The following is a 16,778-nucleotide window of genomic DNA, read 5'->3' on the forward strand; positions in this document are numbered from 1 at the left end:
ATCTTTCATAGTAAATTCTAAGGAAAAGGAAAATAAAATGGTTCCCAAACATTCCAAATCCCGCCTGGGCACGCTCCTGTGCGACCTGCTCTTGCAGGGGGGTTGGGCTGGATGATCCCCAGAGGACCCCACCAACCCTGTGTCGTTCAGTTATTCTGTGACTTTTAAAAAATCATTATTAACTCTTCCAACACCAAGGGAACGCCTTGCCAGCTGGGCATTTTTCATAGTAAATTCTAAGGAAAATAAAATGGTTCCCAAACCCGCCTGGGCACACTCCTGTGCGACCTGGTCTGGCAGGGGGGTTGGGCTGGATGATCCCCAGAGGACCCCACCAACCCTATGTCATTCTGTGATTCTGTGACTTTTTAAAAAATCATCATTAAAATAAAAAAAAAAAAAACCAAAACCTAAAGTCTCTTCTTTCTTATATCAAACTTTGCACTGAACAATTTCTTGAGGAATTTCTTAGAATCATAGAATCATCTAGGTTGGAAGGGGCCTTTAAGATCATTTAGTCCAACCATCAACATGATAAAAAACCAAAAGAAAACCATGCAAAAAAAAAAAACCCATATCACTAACCCATGTCTCTACGCACCATGTCAACCCTCCAAGGATGGTGACTCCACCACTTCCCTGGACAGCCCATCCCAAGGCTTAATAACCCTTTCCATGTAAAAATTCTTCCTAATATCCATCCTGAACCTCCCCTGTCCCAACTTGAGGCCATTCCCATGGAAAGGAATCATCTATAATCAAGAGACGCTTTTCAGTCTTTTTACAGAAAACCATTTCTGTTTCATCTAACCTGAAGTGCTCCCAGCTTCCTCAAAATCAATGTTTCCAAGGTGAAGGACCCCAGCCACTACTCTAAAAAGGTCCAGTTTCTCATCATCATCCAGCCCGATCTTCTTCATGGCCGTGCACATTCTGTTAAAATCTCCGTGGTCATCCAAGAGCGGATCCTTCAAGGAACCTGCTTTGAGATACTGTAAAACAAGAGAAACCAAAAAATTCAGTAAGCGATTTTGTAGTAAATTAGGCAATTATTTCCAGCCAAGGACCCCACCAACCCTATGTCATTCTGTGATTCTGTGACTTTTTAAAAAATCATCATTAAAATAAAAAAAAAAAAAACCAAAACCTAAAGTCTCTTCTTTCTTATATCAAACTTTGCACTGAACAATTTCTTGAGGAATTTCTTAGAATCATAGAATCATCTAGGTTGGAAGGGGCCTTTAAGATCATTTAGTCCAACCATCAACGTGATAAAAAACCAAAAGAAAACTATGCAAAAAAAAAAAACCCCGTATCACTAAACCATGTCTCTACGCACCACATCAACCCGTCTTTTAAATCCTCCAGGGATGGTGACTCCACCACTTCCCTGGCAGCCCATCCCAAGGATTAATAACCCTTTCCATGTAAAAATTTTTCCTAATATCCATCCTGAACCTCCCCTGTCCCAACTTGAGGCCATTCACATGGAAAGGAATCATCTATAATCAAGAGACGCTTTTCAGTATTTTTACAGAAAACCATTTCTGTTTCATCTAACCTGAAGTGCTCCCAGCTTCCTCAAAATCAATGTTTCCCAGGTGAAGGACACCAGCCACTACTCTAAAAAGATCCAGTTTCTCATCATCATCCAGCCCGATCTTCTTCATGGCCGTGCACATTCTGTTAAAATCTCCGTGGTCATCCAAGAGCGGATCCTTCAAGGAACCTGCTTTGAGATACTGTAAAACAAGAGAAACCAAAAAATTCAGTAAGGGATTTTGTAGTAAATTAGGCAATTATTTCCAGCCAAGAATACACTGTAACAAAAAGCATAAAAAAAAGCATGCAAAACCTAAACTAAATAGAAAATCAGAGCTCTTCACACAACACAGGCTTTGCATGAACCCTGGGGTTTTTTTAATATGTTGATACTTGGAAGCATGATGTTCAACCTTCAAAGCAGACGTCAAACTACGTTCAGACAGCAGAGGTTGGGGGGTGGCAGGAAAGGGCAGGGGAATACAGGGTAGGAGAGGTAGAAAGGCAGAGGTAGGCTAAGGAGGGTATGGAAGTGCTTACACCAAGGGGTGCTTCAGCCCCTGGTGGCTGGAAGAACAGGGACAGAAGGATGACAGAAGGTTTCATGGGGAAGGAGAACAGGAGAAACCAGAACCAGAGGAGTTATCCCTGTCGCAGAGTTATTGAGAGAAATACACTGGTGAGGGCTTGCTGCTGATCAAGAAACAGTTTGCAGTGTTCTATGTTTTTAAAATACCAATTTACCTTTTTGCTGATTTTCCTAGGGGTGTTGGTTGACACCTGGCTGAATGTGAGCCAGCAGCGTGCCCAGGTGGCCAAGGTGGCCACCAGCATCCTGGCTTGTGCCAGGAACGGCACAGGTGGCCAGACAGGACTGGGACAGTGACCATCCCCCTGGACTGGGCACTGGGGAAGCCCCACCTCAAGGGCTGTGTCCAGTTTTGGGTCCCTCACCACAAATAAAAGAAATTGAGGGGCTGGAGCGGGTCCAGAGAAGAACAATGGAGCTGGTGAGGGGTCTGGAGACAAAGTCTTGTGAGGAGAGGCTGAGGGAGCTGGGGGTGTTCAGCCTGGAGAAAAGGAGGCTGAGGGGAGACCTTCTCGCTCTCTCCAACTCCCTGAAAGGAGGGTGTAGCCGGGGGGAGTCGGTCTCTTCTCCCAAGGAACAGGTGGTGGGACAAGAGGAAACGGCCTCAAGTTGCTCCAGGGGAGGTTTAGGATGGATATTGGGAAAAATGTTTACACTGAAAGGGCTGTGAAGCCTTGGCAGAGGCTGCCCAGGGCAGTGGTGGAGTCACCATCCCTGGAGGGATTTAAAAGCCGGGCAGATGTGGTGCTGAGGGACATGGGTCAGTGATAATTTTTGTCAGTGTTGGGTTGATGGTTGCACTAGATGATCTAACAGGTCCCTTTCAACCTGGGCAACTCTATGATTCTATAAATACAAAGGCCATTTTAATTACTAACAGTTTTAAATAGTAGACAGTAACACATCTGCATGCAATCAAGAAACTATGTGAACATGCACTGACCAATCTAAGGTTTTACAATTACTTTAAAATGCTTTCAGCTAAAAAGGATAATTATCTTTAAATAGAAGCCTTGTTAATGTCAAATAAGCTAACATCACCTTTATCCAAACAAAACACCACATGCATCTGAAAAATTCACTTCACACAACATTTAGACACATCAAAAAAATTGAACTCCATCTTAATTATGTAAAATGATCACCTCATCTTCCTGATAAGGAAAACATAAAAATAATTTAAGTATTAATTTGACTATTCGAACTACGTCTATTAAAATAAACAATCTTAATATTTTTCATAAAACGACAGAGTAAATATGAAATTTCTGATTAAAAAAGCTTGAACCATGCAATATATTTCCTCCTCTTTGAGTGGTTAGACCAAATTTTAATATCACTCAAATGTTATCTTTTATTGCGCCTGTAAATTGACATGGTTGTAAAATACAGGGATTATGGCATCATGTGTTCTGGTATTTAAAGTCCCAACACATAATTCAGAATTATTCTGAAAGTACAGTTAGTTTAACCACAAACACTTCTTTCAAATTAAGTCCTTTAGAGGACACGAGTTATGACAGAACACCTGCCTGTAAATCACATCAGTAACAGAAGATTGAATTGGTTCATCTCCCAATAGTAAATGTTGATTCTTTTACATAAATTGCCAACTTCACTACAAATCTTAATTTAAGGCAAATTAGGTAAACTGAGACAAAATCTCCTAGCCATCTCTTAACCTATACGCTTGATGAGAATTAAATATCTGCCAGCTTTCTGCCTGACAGTAACATCAAACCAGCACGTCTGTACCTTGCTCTCCCCCACCCCAATTACAGCAAATGGCCTATATTGAAGCAAAATAAATTGGTGTTACGTGCTCAGTGTTCCAACGTGTGGACACTCCAGAGCCAGAAGAAGACTTTAGAAGGGAAATATCTGCACTGTCTTTCACAGCGAGGCACGAGATGAGATACCTACACACTCAAGCCCAAGGTCTCAAAGGGCACAGAGATGGCATGGTCACCGGGGGAGAGAAGCTCTTGAATTAACTTCTCCTTGTATTAATTATTCCCCATGTATATGCAGCCTGCCCTGCTACCGAATCCCAAGTATGGGTTTGATTAAAATTTGCAGTATCTTCCAGCTATACAACTGACCAATTCATCCTTTAGGTATGACTAGATGAGATCTCTACTAGAGAGCAGAGCAGAAGTTTAACGAAGTCTTCCAACAACTTCCAGTTTCACATATACTGTTAATTCAGCTTCAATTCTTTAGTGTCCTCCAAGCTCAAAGGCTTTAAATGCTACAAATTCTGGTAATTCCAGTTTTTTAAAAAAAATCTAAACAGAGATGGAGCAAGAGGAAAGAAATGTTTTGAAGTTTCAGACTTTCTCCCAGGAAATGCCACACTCTGCCATCAGAAATGGTTCAGAGTGAGGGGACAACGACAAACCCACTGAAGAATGCAGTGTCCTGAGGAGGGGGATATGCTCGTTTGGGAAGCCAAGCTGCACTACTGGTTTATAAAACTTAAAAAATCCAGACAGTAAAAATAGCTCTGGAAAAAAACACCGCTTCTGACCTTTCCCTAGCAGGAGTAAGATTTATGTATGAATATATAAACATATATGAATATACCACCTTTGACAGCATAAAGATGTGTAAAATGAACATTTCATTCCACACTGTAATCATCATTATCAACTCTCTCTGCATTGGTTAATAATATAAACTACCTGAAGATAAAAACGTACCTCAGGACTCTTGCGATTCTGCAAAATCTGCTTGTCTGTTTCTTTGTTAGCGAAGTACCTGGTACAGCCCCGATTTAAATACTGCAACAATAAAGAAGTGGAAATGCATACTTAAAGACAGAAGTGAGGAAAACATATGCTTTTATTTAGGGCTTGCTCTACATAGCTTGATTTATTCGTATGATACCAACAACGTGCTAGGTATTCAGAACTCATTCCTTGAAAATGCATTTATTTTCACCTACAAAGTTACAGAAGTGCAACAGCAACAAACTTCTACTGAAACATCTCCATTTTGACAACTAAAATACTTATTGTCACAGTGGGGTATTCACTCTGTCACATCCCACAAGCTTTTCTTAACGTTTGACTCTACCAAATCCATTAACGGAGTCTGGGACTGCAGAAAAGAAAATCAAAAATTCGGAGCCAAGAAGTTGTACAGAATGTTTTTAAAAATTCAACAATAACCTTTATGTTTTCAGCAATAATCTTTACGTTTTCAGCAATACACAGGCTTTATATAGTATAACCAGGGGTGAGGAAGGTGGGATCAAAGAACGTGTAGTTCTATGTCCAGTGTAGCTTTATGGTAATTTTTTCCCTCCCCAGTGATATATTTCTACAGGTAGTAAGAGACACAGCATAATTACGCTTGAAGAGTATTAAAAGCTTTAACATGGTACAAGCAGAAGGTGAATTCAGAATCTGGCTCCTTGTATCCATCTCACATTGTACAGTTGGGGGAACAGACGGAGTATTAATGCAATGACTGACACTCCCAGCAAAATGGGATTGCTGGTTTTTCCCTTCGGAGCTGTTCAGCCCAAAAAACCTCGTCCAAAAGCTTGGACAGAGCCCTTTGTCTAAGGGAAATGAACTGATTCTTTGCTCCGGCCCCTGAACAAAGAAGATGTTTTCAACTAGGTGAACACAGATAATTCTCCACTCTGATTACAATTTATATAGAGAAGTCTAAAAAAAAAAAAAATATTCTTCAAAGCATTTCTAACAGCAGAAGAAAACCAGGGGACGAACTTAATTGTAAATCAAAGCAACAAGAAACATTGTCCAAAGTTAGCTTGGTGTTTAAAAAAATATTGAAAAGTTTTCTTTATGCAAAGCATGGCCTAGTTTAAACACAACAATATATCCCTGTATTACAGTAGTAGTGACAAGGGTAACTTCACCCTGCTAGTAATATTGGTGATGACAGTGTAAGATGTGAACAGGCTTAGAAGGACCTTGAGAGGGATGGCAAAAGCTTGCTTGGAAGAGAAAGAAGGGACAATCAGGAAAAGACTGAGAAACAGCCAGATTGGTAAAGCTGCACTGGTTGGGTAAGAGCTCAATAATACTCTTTTCTCAAGGAAAAAAAAAATTACTGCAATAATCAAGACTGAACACACTGAGAAATTAAAAGAGAATTTAAAAATCAGGGAAATGGAGTTGGAGTCACTCAGGCAAACAGAAAACAAAAAAAGAGGGAAAATTCTGACTGACGAGAAAGGAAAGCAACAGGAAGCATCATGTTATTTGTGTTATTTACCAACCACGTGTGAAACAATTCAGGGAACACAGAGAAGGGAAGGAGAAAGAAGGAAAGCTGAAGAAAAAAAGTTTAAAGTTAAACTAAGTGGTAAAACCATTCAGTGGAAAAAAGGGTGGAAAAGAGTGCCAGAACATAATGGTAGGACAGAAAGCCAGCCTGTTTGTGGGATTGCTACCAGAAACATAACACAGAATCAGGGTCAATCAGGAGAAACCACATAGTCTCAGAAAAGGGGCAAAAAACCTAAAAATGGCAATCTGAGAAGGTTTACAGACAGTGACTCTGATACTCACCCTGAAGTTGTCAGGAGAGCTTAGATAGAGCTTTTCCCTAATGTCTTCTGGAGCACCAGCACAAAGCCTGTAAAAGATATGGTAATTCCTCTCTTCTTTGCCTTGCACACAGATCCTAGATTTCTCCAGAAGGTAATGTGACACAAATCCACCAACCACCGAGTTCTAGGAGGAAGAAAGATTTTTCTGATTATCTGAATATTTTTTAGATTATTTGAGATTCAGAAGTTTTCAATTTATAGTTGTCTGATCATGGCTTGCTCAACAGACACTGCTCCAAAGAATATTAAAGTGTATCTATACCTAACACATATTAAGCTTAGACTTCTAGCCTAGCATTTACATTTTATGACAAAAAAAATCATAACATGTAACAAAATTCCAATACCTTTTCATTGAAGTGAATTTCAACAAATTTCCCAAAACGACTGCTGTTGTTGTTGCGAACAGTCTTTGCATTTCCAAAGGCTTCTAACAGGGGATTTGCTGTTTAAAAAATTAAAATTGAAATTTTTAAAGTGGTAAAATTTGATCAGTAAACTACCAAAAAGATAGAAGAAATGGGTAGTAATTACTCAGTGAACTTATTTGGAATGAGGAAAAATATTACCTATTAGGAATAATCAATTTTGCAAACCGTACAAGATATATTTTGGTGGAACTTACAATGAAGTACTGAAACACCAGATAACACTGCAAATCATTTGAATCAACACTTTAAGAAATTCAGAGACAGGCACTGAAAAATTATTCAGTCCTGTTCTTCTACAGCAGGTACATAAATCACTGATACATAAACTATGCGAGACAACATAGAATTTGACAGTTTCCAATGAGTTGTTATTCATAAAATCCAAACTACCCATTTATGCCACAAACAAAAGTGCCACTTAAATGTCACGCTTGCAACATGTTAGATTGATTAGGGAATAAAAAAACGTATTAGAAGAGTGTGTTGATTTCAAAACCAATTTTAAAATGCCCTTTCAAATTAGGTCAGTTAAGTGACAGTGATTTTGGGTTTTACTGCCTGCAGTTTTGAAGTGCCTTAAAGCCCACACAGAAAGTGGCAGCAATCTAAAGCATATATACATATATATATATACACACACACACATCATGCACAGTTGAAGCAGTTTGAGAATGTTTAGTAGTTATGAAACACCAGGCCTCTGAAAGACTGCATTTACTAGCTCTGAAGATGAAAGAAAACCGATTTACTGAACTGCGCTAACAATAAACCATTGACACGATCTGCAAGATTTTTTTTAAAGCTTTTAGCTAAAAAAAAAAAATGCCCTGGAAACTAAGTGAACAGAAACTCAGATTTATTACTCCAGTGACAAATCTGCTTCTACAAAAATTAAAAAATGAAGAATTAACTACAGTTGTTGGATAAATTATGGATGATAATGCATCACGTATTAGGACAACATCAGCTCACAGGCTTTATATAGTATAACCAGGGGTGAGGAAGGTGGGATCAAAGAACGTGTAGTTCTATGTCCAGTGTAGCTTTATGGTAATTTTTTCCCTCCCCAGTGATATATTTCTACAGGTAGTAAGAGACACAGCATAATTACGCTTGAAGAGTATTAAAAGCTTTAACATGGTACAAGCAGAAGGTGAATTCAGAATCTGGCTCCTTGTATCCATCTCACATTGTACAGTTGGGGGAACAGACGGAGTATTAATGCAATGACTGACACTCCCAGCAAAATGGGATTGCTGGTTTTTCCCTTCGGAGCTGTTCAGCCCAAAGTAAGAACCTCGTCCAAAAGCTTGGACAGAGCCCTTTGTCTAAGGGAAGTGAACTGATTCTTTGCTCCAGCCCCTGAACAAAGAAGATGTTTTCAACTAGGTGAACATAGATAATTCTCCACTCTGATTACAATTTATATAGAGAAGTCTAAAAAAAAAAAAAATATTCTTCAAAGCATTTCTAACAGCAGAAGAAAACCAGGGGACAAACTTAATTGTAAATCAAAGCAACAAGAAACATTGTCCAAAGTTAGCTTGGTGTTTAAAAAAATATTGAAAAGTTTTCTTTATGCAAAGCATGGCCTAGTTTAAACACAACAATATATCCCTGTATTACAGTAGTAGTGACAAGGGTAACTTCACCCTGCTAGTAATATTGGTGATGACAGTGTAAGATGTGAACAGGCTTAGAAGGACCTTGAGAGGGATGGCAAAAGCTTGCTTGGAAGAGAAAGAAGGGACAATCAGGAAAAGACTGAGAAACAGCCAGATTGGTAAAGCTGCACTGGTTGGGTAAGAGCTCAATAATACTCTTTTCTCAAGGAAAAAAAAAATTACTGCAATAATCAAGACTGAACACACTGAGAAATTAAAAGAGAATTTAAAAATCAGGGAAATGGAGTTGGAGTCACTCAGGCAAACAGAAAACAAAAAAAGAGGGAAAATTCTGACTGACGAGAAAGGAAAGCAACAGGAAGCATCGTGTTATTTGTGTTATTTACCAACCACGTGTGAAACAATTCAGGGAACACAGAGAAGGGAAGGAGAAAGAAGGAAAGCTGAAGAAAAAAAGTTTAAAGTTAAACTAAGTGGTAAAACCATTCAGTGGAAAAAAGGGTGGAAAAGAGTGCCAGAACATAATGGTAGGACAGAAAGCCAGCCTGTTTGTGGGATTGCTACCAGAAACATAACACAGAATCAGGGTCAATCAGGAGAAACCACATAGTCTCAGAAAAGGGGCAAAAAACCTAAAAATGGCAATCTGAGAAGGTTTACAGACAGTGACTCTGATACTCACCCTGAAGTTGTCAGGAGAGCTTAGATAGAGCTTTTCCCTAATGTCTTCTGGAGCACCAGCACAAAGCCTGTAAAAGATATGGTAATTCCTCTCTTCTTTGCCTTGCACACAGATCCTAGATTTCTCCAGAAGGTAATGTGACACAAATCCACCAACCACCGAGTTCTAGGAGGAAGAAAGATTTTTCTGATTATCTGAATATTTTTTAGATTATTTGAGATTCAGAAGTTTTCAATTTATAGTTGTCTGATCATGGCTTGCTCAACAGACACTGCTCCAAAGAATATTAAAGTGTATCTATACCTAACACATATTAAGCTTAGACTTCTAGCCTAGCATTTACATTTTATGACAAAAAAAATCATAACATGTAACAAAATTCCAATACCTTTTCATTGAAGTGAATTTCAACAAATTTCCCAAAACGACTGCTGTTGTTGTTGCGAACAGTCTTTGCATTTCCAAAGGCTTCTAACAGGGGATTTGCTGTTTAAAAAATTAAAATTGAAATTTTTAAAGTGGTAAAATTTGATCAGTAAACTACCAAAAAGATAGAAGAAATGGGTAGTAATTACTCAGTGAACTTATTTGGAATGAGGAAAAATATTACCTATTAGGAATAATCAATTTTGCAAACCGTACAAGATATATTTTGGTGGAACTTACAATGAAGTACTGAAACACCAGATAACACTGCAAATCATTTGAATCAACACTTTAAGAAATTCAGAGACAGGCACTGAAAAATTATTCAGTCCTGTTCTTCTACAGCAGGTACATAAATCACTGATACATAAACTATGCGAGACAACATAGAATTTGACAGTTTCCAATGAGTTGTTATTCATAAAATCCAAACTACCCATTTATGCCACAAACAAAAGTGCCACTTAAATGTCACGCTTGCAACATGTTAGATTGATTAGGGAATAAAAAAACGTATTAGAAGAGTGTGTTGATTTCAAAACCAATTTTAAAATGCCCTTTCAAATTAGGTCAGTTAAGTGACAGTGATTTTGGGTTTTACTGCCTGCAGTTTTGAAGTGCCTTAAAGCCCACACAGAAAGTGGCAGCAATCTAAAGCATATATATATATATATATACACACACACATCATGCACAGTTGAAGCAGTTTGAGAATGTTTAGTAGTTATGAAACACCAGGCCTCTGAAAGACTGCATTTACTAGCTCTGAAGATGAAAGAAAACCGATTTACTGAACTGCGCTAACAATAAACCATTGACACGATCTGCAAGATTTTTTTTAAAGCTTTTAGCTAAAAAAAAAAAATGCCCTGGAAACTAAGTGAACAGAAACTCAGATTTATTACTCCAGTGACAAATCTGCTTCTACAAAAATTAAAAAATGAAGAATTAACTACAGTTGTTGGATAAATTATGGATGATAATGCATCACGTATTAGGACAACATCAGCTTTAATCTTTTTGTTTTGGCTAGGTTTTCATTTTTTAATACTTAAAGCTTATGAAATTGCAACTCTGACTTTCAAAACTGACTTCTTAAGAGATCTTTGATAGCTATTCAGGTATTTTACATGATATTAACAGTTCTGAAGGAAAGGTTATGAGTACAAACAAATGGCAAGAGGTCTTTCAGAAAGGTTAAATGTTCCTCGAGAAATACAAGTGCTGTAAGGGTGCTCATTAAAGTTGTGCCTAAAAAACTGCAAAAATCATGCATCAGATGCCGGGTTAGTTAAAAACCCCAAAGTTTTCTAATACCTACAAGCACCAACTGATTTTAAGGCATACTGCTTCAGGCATTATAAAGCTCTTGGCTGTGTCCCGAGTTCCTGTAGCACACAGTGGATTTCCCTAAGGAACTGGTTTAAACAAACCTACAGCAACGGGAGATTAAAGCCTGCAGGAGTTCTCTCAGGCAATCTGGTGGCTTGAATTTGAAAACAGAAAATTTAAAGCAAAAGGAAAAGTAAGCATTTTTGGTTTAAGAGACAGAGAGTCATGAAATTTCGAAATAAATTTAATATAAGCTGGAGAAGACTAAAACTGATGTGAGGCATTGCGAGATTGGCTGAGGCTTCTTTGGTTTTGAGATATTTATGTTTTCTCAGAAAGTTATTTTCTGTTCTACTAGGGAGCACACACAACATTGAAGAGGCTCAACTGGGTGAGCAACAGTTTCTCCTGACCCCGTTTGGAAGCCTGTCATAAAGACAGCCACACTGGAAGTGTTAATCCTAATTATGTGCTTTCACATAAAAAAAAAGACAGACAGAAAAATGACCCAGAAGAATAATTTAAAAGAACTTCCCTGCTTTATCTGACTTTGAGAACTTTATGGTGAGGAGGAGGAGGAGGAATTACTCTTTCCTGGTACTAAAGAGTAGTAAAGAGAAGACCATCTTGCCCTTGCAGATTTCATACAGTGTGAAACCCAATCTCTGCTACACGTGTGTGTGAAGCTCCACTCAAACATACACATAAAGGTTTTCTAGATCAAGGACTACATGGCCCTATACTGGATAAAAATAAAGTGAATCACACATAAAAAACATGTTTTCAGAATTTAGAATCAAAGTAAACTACTAATAAATGATGCGCTGGGAAGTCTGACAGTATTTCCAGCCCAGCTTTTTTGTAGTTACTGCTGACTGACATTTCAAATTTCACCAAAAAACAAACAAAAAACCCCCCAGACCCATCAAATCATTGGAACCTTTAATTCAATTAAAAAAAAATCAATACCTTCTACAATTCTATCATCAATGTCTTGGCCAGAACCATAGGATTCTGTCAAATACCTGTAAAGCAAGATAAAAATATCAGTATATTTCATGGGTCAGGTTACCTCAATTCAACAGCATTTAGCATGTCTGGGGACCACACTTACTAACCATTTACTGCAGGGAAAGCAGATTGATTACAATACCTGTGTCTTTTAAAATAGATGCAGTTTTCTGCATGACTTTTCTATTAAAACAAAAATATTCTTGCAGACTTCCAATTTTTTTAAATACTTCTAGTCATGCATATGCAAACCGCACTTTTGTACAAATATAATGAAACTTTACTCTACTACCTGTATTTCTAATATCTGAGTAAACACATAAGTTGTCATACGTATTTTATTTGAATTAAGGACTGTTTCCATGCACATAGCTTCTGTGTTCAGAACTATCAGCTATCACTAAAAATCCCACCTGGAGATGGTGAGGTAGGTAATTGCAGGTGCATAATCAAGGTAAGATTCAATTTAGCAACGGAAGAAAGAATTTGAAAATAAATCCACAATGTACTTGCTCCAAAGTTGCAGCTTTCACAAACAAAAAACCCCCCAGACCCATCAAATCATTGGAACCTTTAATTCAATTAAAAAAAATTCAATACCTTCTACAATTCTATCATCAATGTCTTGGCCAGAACCATAGGATTCTGTCAAATACCTGTAAAGCAAGATAAAAATATCAGTATATTTCATGGGTCAGGTTACCTCAATTCAACAGCATTTAGCATGTCTGGGGACCACACTTACTAACCATTTACTGCAGGGAAAGCAGATTGATTACAATACCTGTGTCTTTTAAAATAGATGCAGTTTTCTGCATGACTTTTCTATTAAAACAAAAATATTCTTGCAGACTTCCAATTTTTTTCAATACTTCTAGTCACACCTTTGGAAATCACACTTTTGTACAAATATAATGAAACTATTACTCTACTATCTGTATTTTCTAATAATCTGAGTAAACACATAAGTTGTCATACATATTTTACTGAATTAAGGACTGTTTCCATGCACATAGCTTCTGTGTTCAGAACTATCAGCTATCACTAAAAATCCCACCTGGAGATGGTGAGGTAGGTAATTGCAGGTGCATAATCAAGGTAAGATTCAATTTAGCAACGGAAGAAAGAATTTGAAAATAAATCCACAATGTACTTGCTCCAAAGTTGCAGCTTTCTTTTTTTCTTGCCTCTTGTTTTCCCCTGTGCACAGGGCACACTCTCTGGAAATTCCCAAGTAAATCTGGGTCAAGTTAAAAACAGTTCTCAAAAATGAGGCCTTCCAAAAAAAGGGATTTAGGAGCACTAACTGTGCTGCATTGGTATTTTTTTCTTTCTGATCACACAAGGGGAAAAACCTTCCTGCTTTTAAAACTCAGGGATGTTTTGTAGGGAATTAAAGATTTATACCGAGGAAGGAGGACAAGATGGGGAAGGGAGTGTATTCACACTGCCTATGCTGTGTTTCCTGGGATGATGCAGGTGAATTTAATGGAGTATTCCAGAATGATATCAAACAGTTAAAGTATAAAGCAAATATGGCCAAAACCATTAAAATCATGCAAGGCTGATATGTATTAGTTATACAGCCGCCATGTAGTTTAATATACATAATTTAGTGTCGGTCATACATGAACATCAATACATCCATAAATCTCATTATTCAATCTTATCCAGTAAATTAGGTGAAAGTATAATTCAGAGTCTCTGCAGCGATCTCAAAATCAAGAGTCAAGAACCCTGGATGCTTAAGCAAACTAAAGAAACAAAGCCAGGGAAAACACAGAAATGCACATTTAAGGCAAAATCAACAGTGTCTTGTGAGATGCAGTTAAAGTGCCCAAGTTATGGGGCATTTTATCTGCTGTGACACCAAAATGACTACACCATAACCCATAACTACTACATGATGTCACTGCAACAGAGTTTTATGTGAATATGTAGCCATTTCTGTATGGTATCATGGGAGCAAATAAGTTTAACCCTATGAATTTCTTGTCTTAAAGTGTAGAGACTGAACTGGCTTCAACCTGCTGTCTGTTTGTCAACCAAACGCACCCACACAGGAAATTCAATTCAGAACTTTTTTGGACCAAAAAGCACAAACCTCAAAACAAATTTAGTGTTTTCTGTCTTGCCAGCTCCTGATTCTCCAGAGACGATGATGGCATGGCCAAAACCATTAAAATCACGTAAGAGGATGCAAGGCTGATATGTATTAGTTACACGGCCACCATGTAGTTTAATATACATGATTTAGTGTCGGTCATACATGAACATCAATACATAAATAAATCTCATTATTCAATCTTATCCAGTAAATTAGGTGAAAGTATAATTCAGAGTCTCTGCAGCGATCTCAAAATCAAGAGTCAAGAACCCTGGATGCTTAAGCAAACTAAAGAAACAAATCCAGGGAAAACACAGAAATGCACATTTACGGCAAAATCAACAGTGTCTTGTGAGATGCAGTTAAAATGCCCTAGTTATGGGGCATTTTATCAACTGTGACACCATAATGACTACACCATAACCCATAACTACTACATGATGTCACTGCAACAGAGTTTTATGTGAATATGTAGCCATTTCTGTATGGTATCATGGGAGCAAATAAGTTTAACCCTATGAATTTCTTGTCTTAAAGTGTAGAGACTGAACTGGCTTCAACCTGCTGTCTGTTTGTCAACCAAACGCACCCACACAGGAAATTCAATTCAGAACTTTTTTGGACCAAAAAGCACAAACCTCAAAACAAATTTAGTGTTTTCTGTCTTGCCAGCTCCTGATTCTCCAGAGACGATGATGGACTGACTCATTTTGAGCACTTTCATGTCACGGAATGCTTTGTCAGCTTCAAAAGAAGAATACGTTAAATGTGACAAAAATTCATATTCAGGAGTGTTGCAGGCATAAAATGAAGCTACCAAACAAAAATTAAGATGTAACATTTTCAGGAATTAAAAAGTAAATCTTTAAAATTGAGTGCATCACAACTTATTAAAGCGTTTCCCTTTCAATTCTATTATAGTCACTCACCCTCAAACACTGAAGTTTAAGAGCTTAAAGTTTTTTGAAAACAAAGACCTACTCAACTATATCCAGGACAAAATAAAACAAACCCCACCACCTAGAACTGAACATCATAATTAAATGTATTTACAAAATTGTAACCCATCTTACTTTAATGGAGAAAAAGTTCTTGTAAAAAAAGTTTCCTTTAAAGGAAAACTTCCAGTTGCACTTTGTAACAAGTAACGTCCCAGACAAGGACACCTGGAAATACCTGGGTAGTTTTCTCTTTATGCAACACACACTAAATACCCAGCTTTTCAGACTTGTGATTACAAACCAAAATGCAACACGGTGAGAAGGCTCTGAACAAGTCAAATGTTGATTTGTAGTTTCCAAATTATTTTTTTTCTTGCACAGGGGGAACTAAAATCAGGTTCATCCTGCTAATGACATTTAAATGCCCTTTCTGCCTATGGCACAAGCAGGTAAAAAGAAGCAGTGCTGTGTGCTCTGGCAACACAATGAAAGGTGAAGGAAATCACTACCTGAGAGACACTGCCAGTCATCATCATGTCATTCTTCACTTCTAAAATCTGCATTTCTTTTATTTTTAACGATTGTAAATGATATTTAAACTGCTTAGACATAAACCACTGGAGGTACAGAATAACAACAGCAGGGTTGCTAATTTACACGCTTCTCAAACTCCGTATCAAGGATGAGAAGATTTGCAAATTTAGCAGTCGGTGCTTTTATATTATAACAGTTTAAGGTAAATTAATTATTGTTACAGGTGGCAATGTATGGGATAACTGAAAAGCATTTCATGTTTGTTTTATAATAGACAAATACACAATACATACCAATAGCAAAGACATGTGGTGGCAATGTTCCAAGTGATCTCCCCTGGTACTTTTTAATAGTGTCTGAAGAATAAAACTTAGGTATATCAAAATATGGATTCACTGCAATAAGAATGTTGGCTACATAGGTCTGTGAAGAGAACAATTAACAGCAAGCTATTAGGGAGTATCCAACCAAACGGTTAACAGAAGTTCTCTATTATTATTATTATTGAAGACTATAGCCTAAGTATTAGGCTAAACAATTACATTAACAATTCTCTGCAGATACAAAAAGGGATATATTTTCAGGGTTCCTCTAATTATCTTCTCTGGACCTCTCTGAAAAAGCACTTCTCGGGAGAATTTCCTCACCACTGAGCTGTGGAGCACGTCCTGAATTTGACCTTTCTCCCAATCTCCTTTTAAATGATTTCCTATTGTCCGAGTGACTGGATCAAGGATAAGACACCGCAACCTCCTCCTCCTCAAAAGCCAATAAACTCAGGTTCTGGCTCTGGCGAGGCACTCTCCTCCGGCGAGGAGGATAATTTTTCAATATCTAATGGAAGCAACTCAGCAGGAAGGACTGACAGGATCCTGCCTGGGAACACACTCAAGTTGGGCAGTAAAAGCATCCAGCCGAGAGAAACAGCTACGGCCGCTTCCTGGGCGAGAAACACAGAATGCAAATGTCC

The 16,778-nt window shown here is 37.9% G+C and overlaps 1 protein-coding gene across 1 annotated transcript in view; it reads right to left on the reverse strand.

Annotated features, from left to right (window-relative positions):
• Nucleotides 1-16,778, reverse strand: part of MYO6 (myosin VI) — a 107,686-nt gene that overhangs the window by 46,424 nt on the left and 44,484 nt on the right. The window contains exons 5-11 of the mRNA XM_014949352.1: nt 16,102-16,231; nt 14,972-15,077; nt 12,827-12,882; nt 9,846-9,943; nt 9,458-9,622; nt 4,834-4,914; nt 1,562-1,742 (exon numbers count right to left, since the gene is read on the reverse strand). Of these exons, the coding sequence (XP_014804838.1) occupies nt 1,562-1,742; nt 4,834-4,914; nt 9,458-9,622; nt 9,846-9,943; nt 12,827-12,882; nt 14,972-15,077; nt 16,102-16,231 (817 nt within the window). The remainder of the gene's footprint in view (nt 1-1,561; nt 1,743-4,833; nt 4,915-9,457; nt 9,623-9,845; nt 9,944-12,826; nt 12,883-14,971; nt 15,078-16,101; nt 16,232-16,778) is intronic.

The sequence above is a fragment of the Calidris pugnax genome, unplaced genomic scaffold (genome assembly GCF_001431845.1).
Source record: "Calidris pugnax isolate Ruff unplaced genomic scaffold, ASM143184v1 scaffold132, whole genome shotgun sequence".
In the NCBI taxonomy this organism is placed as follows: Eukaryota; Metazoa; Chordata; class Aves; order Charadriiformes; family Scolopacidae; genus Calidris; species Calidris pugnax.